Consider the following 12,549-nt stretch of genomic DNA (forward strand, 5'->3'; position numbering starts at 1 on the left):
TTTATTTTTTACTTATCAATAAATTTGACAGCATGAAGTCAGTGATTTTAATGTCAATATTTAAACTACAAGTACATTTTTAATCTAGCTTGTTTTTTACAGCCACACAGGTATAAAATGAGTGGGGCTACAATGGCATGTCTAATGCAGATGAGTGAGGTAATTAACAGTTAAAAAGTTGGTTCCTGTACTATATGGTTTGATTTCTTTCAACCTTCATTTGTCTTCTATGAGACTGTGACAAAGTTACTTCACCAGATAATACTCCTGGACTTTTCCTGAAAAGGGGCATGTGTCAATTGGGCTGTCCCAGGCAGTTACCCCATAGATGCTAATAAGCATTTCAATGTTTAATATATCAGTATGAATCTTAGCACATCTCTTGTAGTTTAATGGGTTGTCAGAGGTGAGTTTCAAGGGAAGATAAGTTTACTGTTTCTCATGCTAAATCTGTTGTCTATGTGAGAGTGCTTTGTTTTATTTAGAAAATTGCCATCAGTGTCTTCTGTAAAATTTGAAATACAAGTTTTAAATGAAATCCAAATCACTTTGATTAGTGTAAAAGTAAAGGAGAGAATAGTATGTAAGCTGACAGGTTTGAAGATGGCTTATGGTAATTAGAGGAGAGACGGACAAATAATCGGGTATTGGTATGGGTGGTGGGAGATTTGTTCATTACCCTACTTAGGGCCATATTTGTCCAAGATCTGCCTATGTTGACTCTGGCTGTGTATAGCATAACAGTACAGCATTATTAGCCATTCTTTAAGTAGGACTGACCTATATTGACTGATGTCTGATGTAATAGCTATTTTTGATGGCAGAGAAGATATAGGGATGTCAAAATAGAAGTAGTTGCCCTGCAAACATGTAAACCCCTACCCATAAATAGTATGTTTCATGCAATAATGTGTCTGATTTGTATGTGACTCGTGAGCTGTTGAACAAAAGCTTTTGGTTATTTTATATTGTCTTTAATTGTTTTCCTTTATTCATTGCACTAAAAATTGATTCACTAATATGTATGGATTGTGTAATATAGTCTAAACATGCTACATTTTAGTAGTCTGGACATGTTATTTTAGTAACATGTGTTTTTTAAAAGGTACTCTGAAGAGCCTGCAGCAATTTCAAAGGGGTTGATATTTGTCAAGCATATAGTCTGCATTATTTGGAGTAAAGATCAGAACAGCTGTATCTTCAGCATCCATTATATAGTCATTGTTACATATGATTGTTATACACTCTTCTCTACAAGATTAGATTGTAAAGGATTTTCATCCAAAACTGTTACTCTGGCATATAGCGCAGAGGACTAAAGCTCCAACTTGTTAATGAGCTGCTTGCTGTGGCAAGGTTGGAAGGTTTTAATCTTTCCACCTTCATTTACATACTGTGTGACATTCAGCAAGCTACTTAACCAGACAATGCTTTGGAGAAATTAGGAATCTGGGCTGGGCTCCTTAATGGTCTTCTGGACTGTATGCCTAGTAACTTTGAACCTATTGTAGCTGTTTGCCAGCCATTCCCTATTGCATTGCTGATCTAGTCCAAGAAATGTTATGGAAAAATTACTAGCACTCCGATTGTTTATTGTAGCATATGCAATTTATTCCTCAAAGGCAGCAGGCATTGCATTTGTAGATGCACTGAAATGCAAAGTTGTTTTTCAGTACCATCTGCATTAGTAATAGCTCTCTTTAATGTGGAATTATTCAGATGGCTTTTATTTCTGCAGAGATTGTGTATATTGACTTAGCATATGTTATCAGATGGATAATATTTCTTATGCTCATAGATGCTCTTCTATTTAAACTCTACTATACATGGCTGCATCTTATAGTATGATGATTGTGGTCTTGATAAGTTTCATGAGGTCACCCACAGCTACCAATTATGTACAAGTCATTTATTGCTTCATAATTATAATGAATGTACAGTCAAAACAGTCGCTATGGATGAAAGTACCTGATGCTCTCACTGGTCATTTTTAAACATTTTTAATCCAGCTTTGCAGGACTAGTGTGTAAGTGTGTGAATTAAGTTGGAATACTTTGGCTACTGCATGTTTACGTGAAACACATTTGAAACATGACTTTAATCATTATTTTTTTCTTTTACACAGCCATGTGAGAAAGATTCATTAGGAAATATAGCTATAACTGCTGGGCTTGGGGATGCCATTGGATATAAATGTACATATAATCCACCACTGACCAGATGCTTTTTCAATGAATGTGTGTTTCACTGATAGAGAAGTTTACTGTTGCTATGTCTGTTTTAATTGTGAGACTGCAAGAGAAGTGAGAGAAATTGCAAATCTCTTTACAAAATGTTACAAAACTACTTAATGGTGACAAAGGAAAGGTAATAGAGCAAAAGAGACAGCCTTCAACTTTCCATATCAAAGACATAATTTTAAACATATTAAGTTGGATTACAGTAACACCAGTGATAGAGATGAAATGTCTAACAATCACTTGACATTGCTCAGGGAAAATCTTGTGATATCCAATTGCAGATATCTAAAGGAGCCTATGATATTGCCCAGATATCCCATGCTTGAAAATTTGCCACAGTAAGGCCCACATATAATGGCAAAGATGCACATGATTACATAAGTCATTTTAGACCCATCAGTCTGCTGTCAAACACTGGAAAAGTAATGCAGTCACCTACACTCACAGCATTACTTACAAAATTGGATTCATAACTAAGTAGTAGGCTAGCTGCCCTTGCAGGCCATTTTAAGGGAATTGTGTCAAATCACTGAAGGTAGTTTTGGCAATTGTAAAAAGTTCAAAAACTTCCTCCAGAACCACCTTTGGAAGACTTAAGCATTTTCTGCAAGGGGATAAGCCCCATACATCCTCATGTGGGGGAAGCACCCAGACATCCCCCAAACTCATGTATATATCAACTCGTAGGACTAACAACAGATGGGAAAAGGGCAAACTCCACTGCTGGTGTAGTTAGTTTCATTGAATGGCGCTCACTCATTTTACATTCAGTGAAACTAACCACCAATCTGACATGTTTCCATTTTAATCATTTTTCCCTTTTGGTGTTTTAACTAAACTATCCTGCTTGGTGATAGACTGGCCTTTCCTATCCCTTGGCTAATAATTATATATTACCCCAGCTGAAAAACTGATATATAGGTTCATAGAAATTTATACCACCCTTTATAGGACTGAAACCCACAATCCATCTTTTAGGAGGCAAATGCCTTATCTATTAGGCCACTGGAGTCTGAATTAGAACAGGCATAAATAATATCCAGAAACATGCATACATGAAGGACAGATATTGCTACTTGTCATTTTTTTAATAGTAATGTCATTATGGCTGTTGATCGAAAAACACAAATGAATGTGGTCTTTATTGATCTTTCTTCAGCATTTGATAGGCTGGGTCACAATACACTGATGCAGAAACTGTAAGATAGATTTATCTACATCAGGACTGGATGGCAGAATGGTTAGCAAAAAGGAAGTGGCAAATAAACTTCATGGGTAGGGATATAGGTATGATCTTGGATACCCCAGGGGTTGATTCTGAGATCTTATCTGTTTAGCCCATTTATCTTGGACATCAACATATATTTATACATTTCACTCTCTTTGTGTTGATTTAAAATTAGAAACCTATACTACCAGTAAAGATCATCAACAGCAACTGCAATTATGTTTGACTGAACTAAATATCTGGGCAGAAGAAAACAGCATGAACATTAACAGCAATGAAATGAAACAATGACATAAAGAATACAGTTACAAGAGTGGGAAAATATATTAAAAAGGTTAAGTTTTTTTAAAGACTTTCTATTTGATCACCTTGTGAACAGTATGTATAAAGACTGGAAGAAAATTGTAGTGCACTGGGTGTAGTGATTGCATTCTGATATCTGGAAAAGGCAAATCATTTAAGCACTACTATAGCATGAGACCTGATCTTAAATGTTAAGCATCCCCTGCTTCACTTGTTAAGGTCAGGCTTCATGCAAGTCAGTCAAATATTCCAGAAATAACCAACAAATAATAGTGGCAGAATAAAGACACAATTTGCTTCTGCCTGCTGTATGTACTGGTACTGTGTCTCTGACTTCCTGTTATAAAGTAGGTAGAATAACAGGGTATGTGTTATCCTGCATTTGCTGAAGGATATGAAGTCTGAAACTCAAATGTCAATTTATTTACTGACTTTATTCCTCAGTAGTTTGTCCAGAAACAATTGTTTAATGAGGAGCATATGAAACATACAAGGCAAACATCTGGGCATTCTGTGAAAATCTGGACATTTGAGAGGCATGGCAAGCTGAGTATAAACATAAGGTACTGTGTTACACTGCATTTCTGACACAACTTGCTAAGAGATGTACACTTTTGAATGCTGAAAAAACACTTTTTTGGTTCTTTTTTCCTGTAACTACTAGTACATGGAGCAGATAAAGCCCCATGCTCAACAACGAATTAGGGTCTGGTCTCTGACCATAACCTTTAACTATGTGTTCACAACATAGATGCTAGGATTCACCTCTTGAGCTTCACTGTTAAGGTGAGTTTCTTGACATTCGTGTCTTGGATGCATAATAACCATGTTATGATCGGTGATATTACCATAATTCTCTATTTTGGCTGCATTACAACATATATTAAATCAAGGCAGTTATGTGACAGGAAAACAATCAAGATGGTTTTATTAGACTTATAACTGAATTTACAAACTGACTGAGGACCTACTTTTCTAAAAACTCACAAAATACAGCTGGAGAAAATCCATAAAAAGTATACTAAAATGATCCATGTGTGGTGAAGTAAGCGTGTGAAGGAAGACTGTCTAAACTGCAGATGTTTTCTGGAAATTACAGATTAACACATGATGGTGCTCTGATCATACTTTACTAGGCAGTATGTAACCCTTCCTTATGGGAGTGTTTAGAATCAAGAAAAAGAGAAAAATAACATCACAACTGATTAATTTTAAGAACTGTTGGTTTAGAATAGATTATACTATATACTGAAATTAGAAATGTCCCACTGCCACTTTTAAACAGGTAGACACTATAGTGAAGTATATTATAAGAGACAAACTATTAGGGCTTTATATCTAGCCCTGCATGATTATTGTAATGTACTAAATGTGGTGCATATAGGCATTCAACTATTGTGGGTTAGAACAGTAGGCAGTCTGTAGGAGTACAGTGAAAACCTGCTGATAATGAGTGAAAAAATCTACACAAAGAGAAATTTAGATTTCTATCACACCGTACTATTACTAATTTAATAAATGTGAAAAAAAATAATCCCAGCTTCAAAAAGCAAAGCTGCTATAAAAGGCAGGAAAAAGCAACTCTGCCAACAAAACATATATCACCATTCATTCTCAAACCAACACATCTATAGAAGTTGTCTCCCACATTAAATTACTAGGGGTTATCATTGACGAAAACCTTGCATTTGACCTCCATATCCATAATAATATAAAAAAAAAAAAATTATAAGCTAGGGTCCCTCTACTGACAAAAATACTGCCTCAACTTCTCTAACAAACATAGACTTGCCTTAACTTTTCTCTTACCCTCACTACTCTATTGTGCTCCTCTCCTAACCAATATTAATCGCACCCTAAAAAACAAGCTTGAGACCTGTTACAACAAGGTTGCCAAATTTGCAACCAACACAAAATACTCTTCCATTCATTGTATTTCCTTAAAATCACTTAACTGGCTCGAACTTCTCCACCATCTTACCTACCTACAGTTAATCACAGCTCACAAAATTATATACAAACCCTCAGACTGCCCAGCTCTCTTACCCATCCTCACCCACTACCACCCCAACAGGCCAAATAGATCTGAAAACCAACTAGATCTGAAAAGCAACTACTACTACAAGTATATAAACCTAAACTCCCTACCAGCAACATGCTTTATTCCTTCTCTGTCACCAAGCTTGGGAACTCTTTACCTTCAGCTATCAGAATCTTTAATTCAATTACATCCTTCAAAAAGGGATTGCGATTACACCTCTCTTCCCTCTGACAATGCACATGCCTCTATTCTCATTCCTCCATAACCTGAATGCATATACTCTAAATTTATTCACACACTATCATACACCCCTCCCCTCTGCAAACTCATTCATATTCGCTACCAAAACAAACCTTGCTAAACTTTTACTCTACTATCTATCTTTTTGACATCACCTGTCACTGCCCCCCTTCCCATCCTTTTACTAACCAGTTCTCTCAAATACCTTGTAAATACCAAATTGTTAAGAACTCAATTACGCTTCTAGTTTTGTAACTTATATTAGTTTTATTCCTATGTACATATGGTTTGTGTGCCACCCTTACAAGTATGGTATATTACTATGTATGTATTATGCTTACTTGCTTGTATCTGGAAGCTGTTTTATATTGTTTTACTGTTTGTATGTTTTTGTACTGTTATACTGTGGAGCTTATCTCCCCGGGCCTCCACTGAAAATGAGTTCTTTTGGCTCAGTGGACTTTCCCAGTAAACAAATGCCAATAAATAAATAATAAATAACTAGGTCATCCAGTAGTTTCATATGGCACTCCTAAGAATATTATACACACCATGCAGATGTCTGCAGTTTGTGCCCCTATCCTTAGAATTTGGTATTACATTCAAATGTGTAAATTAGCCAGACAGGCTAGTGGCTGCCCATGCTGCCCTGTCAGGAAGGAGGTCTCACGATTAGGGCATTATAAAATTAGTGAAGTTGTTGTTGGCAGTGCAAGATAGTGGAACAGTTCCTGCCATAGATCATTTCAAAAGGAGAAGGTGGCAGACAGATTGTTATTCTTCCAAATGGCATGATGAGTTATGAACATGTTTATTTATTATTTATTTAACATTTGTTTACCGTAAAAGTCTGACTGGACACAGGTCCTTTTTCAGCAGAGGCCCGGGGAGAAAAGCTCTATGAGTGACAGTAAAGTATTAAGTAAAGAAAATGTAGTATACATAAGAACATACAAATTTGTATCATCTTGACAACAAAACCTAGGCTTTGAACATAGCTAGTACTATTTGTAGGTATGACATGTCAAAATATAAGGTTAATACAGGTTGGTAGGAACAAGGGAATAAACACCGGGGGAGAAGTTGTATATGTTTTGGGTATACTGTTATGTAGCACAGCACTCATGAGGGGTTAGTACAGGAACATAGCCACTTGTGTTTTAGATAAGCTTTAAATTAAGCACTACCACAGTGCTATTTTATCACTGTACTTTTCCCTGGGCTGAAACTGAAATTAATTATTTGTGGTCAGCTCCCTTCTATAGTTCACAAATTTAAATAAATAAAATAAATATCTAAATAGCTAGTAGCCTGAAGGTTGCTAAGATCTGTGAGACTGGCAGTCAGAAGAGCTGAAAACATAGGAATATAGAGGACACATACAGCTAATAAAAGTAGAGAAGCTGTAATTCCATTTGTCAAACAATTTGTAAGGTTACACTTGGACTGCTGCAGACCGTTTTAACATCCATATAAAATAATAAAATAATAAGAATGGAATCAGTTCAGAAACATTGGAAAAGAAGTGATGCATGGTATGAGGGAAAGCTAGTGGGATTTCACATATATAGAAATAAATAGTGAAGGCAAAGAACATAAATTAAACTCTGAAGTACCATAATGGTGTAGTTAAGGTAAATCATAGCCTTATTTTCTAGGTTCTTTTTGCCTTCATGCCTGCCAACCATCTGTACCGTTATGGGTCATGAGCCCATTTCTTCCCTGCTACTGTGGAGTCTTCAGCTCAAGAGCTCATTTAATCAGTCATGAAGGAGGTTTGTTAGTTTGCTTGCATTCCAGCAGTGAAGGCATTTCTACTTTAGGCTCCAGCTCTTTTAATGGTGGATTCCAATACTTGCCCAATGCATGTATGTCCTACTGTTCAAACACTAATGATGGCTACTATCAGTGTCTTGGGAGTGCCAGCCCATATCTTCAGTCATGACCATTTTGGTGCCTTGCAAGCTGGCTCCATATTGAAATTTCAGCACTCAAAATTCCAAGAGCTGAAAAGCTGGGAAAAAAAGATCAAAAACCTGGAGAAGAGTGAATATCAAAAATTGCTCTTCTCCTTAAAATTTCATTTTGTGGGGGGGGGGGGCAAGCCCCCCCACACACACACACCCCCGAACTTATATATACCAACTCTGAGATCACCATACCTTGAATAAAAGGGAATAATCTGAGAAATGGCATCTCAGACTTAGCATATGTAAGTTTGTTCTTTCGGCCATTTATTCATTGTGTTTCAGGTCTCGCTGTAGTGGGTCCAGACATTTCAAATGGTTACCTGCAAGCCCGGTACTTTCTTGGTGGCAATTAAGTAACTAGAAATAGAATTACTGTTCCCTCATGGGTAGCCTGGTATCAGCTACATACTTGCATCCTCCACAACCCAGGTCTTCCAGTGCCTTTACCACTACTAGAACCCAGACCATCTAGCTCATTGTAAGAGCTTCATTCCTTCATGTCACAGAGCTGGGGATAACTATAGCATTTTTAAAGATAACATACAAAGAGTAAGATGACAGGAATTTAAATGGCAGAGTGAATGACATGGAAGTAATGTTAAGAAGCACTTTTTCTTAAAGAGAATGTTGATTAAAAATGGTGGACAAAGTGTATAAAAATGATACACTTAAAAAGACAAACTAGAAATCTAAAAGAATAGTTAACTGTTAACAGCATCTTAACTCTTGTTAACCACATAACTCCTCTATTTTTCCTGTGTTTTAGCCTTCCCACAACATTTAACACAACTGATGTCTACACATAAGCCAGATTCCTAGGATTTGTGATTTTTTTATAGAACTGTAATATTATTTAGGCCTAGATCAAATGAGTTATATTTGTGCAGGTTTTAATGATTACCATTAAAACATGATGAAGTTGCTACAGTCTTTCCACTTAATGAACTGCCTGAAATACAGAAAAGGATTAAGAGCAATACTTTTAGATATTGATTTCTTTGATCACTTAATTAACAATGGTCACATAAGACATGTAATACACCACACACAACTGATGCTCAATGTAGATTTATTACAAAATGAAGCAGGACATCAACTCTTACATAAGTACATGCAGTACTATATGGAACTGTGTAATTCAGAGCTGGCATTAGGAAAATATTTACATTAAGAGGCAGAATGCAACATATCCCTGTAATATTAGATAATGTCTTTTACAACATAAGTATCATTTCAGACATGGATATCAAACTAGTGTTTGCAAAGGGTGCATAAAGGAAAAATAAACAAAAGGGCGTAGTACATTATCTAGGGCTGTTATTGTGACATACCGATACAGTGTTAACTGCCTTCAGCCATTAAACAAAAGCTGAATGTACATATCATTTGTAAAGCATTGTAGTGGCTGCAGAGTTCATGTACGTTAGGAAATAATTAATAACTGGAATGTCAGAAGGTCATGAAGAGTCAGATTCAACTAAATGACCGAACAACAACTGCAGCAAGACTGTGCCATATCAGCAGATGTGGTTATAGTTCTGACTGAAATTACTTGGATCCATTGTGCTGGCACTGCCTTTTGTGTGTGTGTGTGTGTGTGTGTGTGTGTGTGTGTGTGTGTGTGTGTGTGTGTGTGTGTGTGTGTGTGTGTGTGTGTGTGTGTGGCTGTGTGTGTGTGTGTGTGTGTGTGTGTGTATGTGTGTGTGTGTGTGTGTGTGTGTGTGTGTGTGTGTGTGTGTGTGTGTGTGTGTGTGTGTGTGTGTGTGTGTGTGTGTGTCAATCTAACTGTCCGTCCTACTAACTAGATCGGCATACAGATATTAGAGATGCATATACAGACAAACAGCCACACAATCACTTATTTTCTTTAAAAAGCTTACCCTGATACTGTGCAGTGAGGCATGACACAAGCTATGGCTTTGTTTTGTGTCTAGTTAGTCAGTGGTTCTGTCTAGTCATACAGTATTATATTTAACTCAGTTGGGATTCTTGCATTCATAAAGCTGATATGGTAGTATACATTTTAATGTATTAAATGTAACTGTTTTTCAATTACAGCAGAGTATAATGCCAGCTTTAATGTTCTGGAAACCAGAGTAAATGTCTTATTTCATGGAAGTCATACACGGAACTGACAGTTATCCTAAGAAGTATTGAATAATGGCCATTCCTGGAACTTAGCATTTGCACTGGGTCTTCTGAGCTGTGAAAGCAGTAACAAAAATCAATGAATGGAGTTATTCAGTTACAAATCATCTAGTGAAATCATAGCATTGTGCTGAGAGTGGTAAGCAAAATGTCTCTGAGACAAGGAGAGTGTGTATACTTTAAAAGTGCTGACAGATGAAGGCACGCTTGAATCCACAGTGATCATCATTCCATTGACCTGGACCTGTAATAAAATATTAACATTTATTACTGTTTGTCTTATGTCTTATCTGCTAGTCAGATTAATAATGCTGTACAAAAATTCAGTTTAGGGCTGCCAAAACAACATCTTATTTATATTTAAATGATAGATTGCTGGCAGAAGTCACACTCAGCTCTTCATACGCTTCTTTTCTAAGATGTAAAACATAACTGCTTCTTATACTTTTGTTCATTAACAAGGCAATCAAAATGGCCCAAAAGACAATTTACAATCAAGACTCAAAATGGTGAAAGTGATACATGTAGAAAAATAATCAAACTAACACAGAGGACATCATAGTAATGCAGAACAAATGTATACAGAATGCATGAAATAACTTTGGTAATAAAACTACAAATAATAAGTTAAAGTGGAAAGCATTGCACCTATTTCCAGTAATATGTTGATATTTAACCTTCTGCTTCAGTAAAATGTTATTCTTTGAGAGAATCTCAAAAAAACAAATATCTTTTCAGGGTTGATAGATTTATATTGATAGGTTTGGAGACGATAATAGAAAAATGTTCTAAATGGCTGCACAAAGGATAAGCAAAAGCCAAGGTAGCCTGTATCAGAAAGAAGCCATGCACATGTAGTTTCGCTGGAAGGGACAGAAAGAATGTAAAATTAAGCATTAGTACACATATGTCATCTGTATGTAAAGTTAGCGTGTACCACTGCTTGGCTATCACATGGAAGATGCCATCTGGCATGACCATGGCCACTGACATTTCATCTCACCTACCAGTAGGTACATATGATTGTGTAAATGAACCTTGTGATTGTATGCTCTTCTATTCTCTATGGGTCAGTCTCAGTGGCAAGGAAATCATACAAATATAAACAGAGGAAAGTGGACACTTTTTCTAAATCACATGTGCTTGACTCGTGTATTTTCATTTACTGTGTTTTTGAGAAATGATTTTCCAAATTTCAGTTCACAACATAGTAGAGTGGAATATGTGCTTTGCCAAATTATAAGTATTAACCTTTTAACCAGTGTGTTGTAATATCAGAGATTATATTGCTTAACAAGTACTATTGTGGCTTGCCCCTGCATAAATCATTATTTGCCTTCAGCAATAAATTGTTGCATTATTATACCAAACCCACTTGCTTACTTATACAGTTAATGGATTTTAGCTACTTCCTTCACAACCTCACTGATGTAACTTTTTTTAAATCTGATTATCTTTAATCAGTTTATTCATTATTAATATTAATATTAATATCAATATTAATAGAAGAGTAGACATAGGAAATAGCAGTTATACTCCAAGGGTTGTCTATGATGAAGCATTCCAAAGGTGGCAACTGCTGAGAATTCCTCTTCTGCTTCTTCGGTCCACAGCTTATCTTCTCAATTTTCTCTTGTTCTCATGCTCTCACTACTCCCATACCAGACTTCTCTGAATCTCAACCCAAGACCTACTAAAAATCCATAAACCCAAATCCAGCATACTGTTATATATCAGAGCACTCGTGAGGGGTTAATACAGGAATAAAACTCCATAAACCCAAATCCAGCACAGGGTGCAATTTATATAGCTACCATCCCTCTATTGCACAGAACAAGTTCCCACTAGAAATAAGGTCCCTGATTCACCCCAAACAATTTAAGCTAGCAACCAAAGACCACTTTAAAAAACACTGTTCCTGCCATTTTACTCACCCCCCTGATTATTACCTACCTTTTATAGTACAGTCAAACTAACTTACTGAAACTTATCATTAACTGCTTCATCCTATGCTTCCTATGCAACCTCCAAAGCTTCTTCTATACTCTGCTCCCTGAAATTCTTATGTAACTTTTTAAGTTTCTGCTACTCTGCATACAAAACCTTATATTTACTCAACCCTCTTTTTAAACCAAAACATATAACTTATTCGACTTTTTTAACATTTTCCTTTTTGTTTATACTACTGTTTTATCTGTCAACAATATACATGTATGTAGCTTACGTATCTGTATCTGTACTGCTATTTGTATTGCATTGTATATCTTTGGAGCTTTTCTCCCCGGGCCTCCGCTGATAAAGGGCAATAGCTCAGATGGACACTCATGTCAACAAATGTAAAATAAATAAAAATAAATATGAATTTCAGAGCTGCCAGAC

General features: G+C 36.2%; 1 protein-coding gene across 1 annotated transcript in view; it reads right to left on the bottom strand.

Annotated features, from left to right (window-relative positions):
- Nucleotides 1–9,764: 9,764 nt before the first annotated feature.
- Nucleotides 9,765–12,549, bottom strand: part of LOC122813684 (lectin-like) — a 318,203-nt gene continuing 315,418 nt past the window's right edge. Inside the window, exon 6 of the mRNA XM_044086137.1 lies at nt 9,765–10,414. Coding sequence (XP_043942072.1) covers nt 10,350–10,414 — 65 coding nt within the window. The 3' untranslated portion in view covers nt 9,765–10,349. The remainder of the gene's footprint in view (nt 10,415–12,549) is intronic.

Source organism: Protopterus annectens, chromosome 1.part1 (genome assembly GCF_019279795.1).
Source record: "Protopterus annectens isolate FY-2018-M chromosome 1.part1, PAN1.0, whole genome shotgun sequence".
In the NCBI taxonomy this organism is placed as follows: Eukaryota; Metazoa; Chordata; order Ceratodontiformes; family Protopteridae; genus Protopterus; species Protopterus annectens.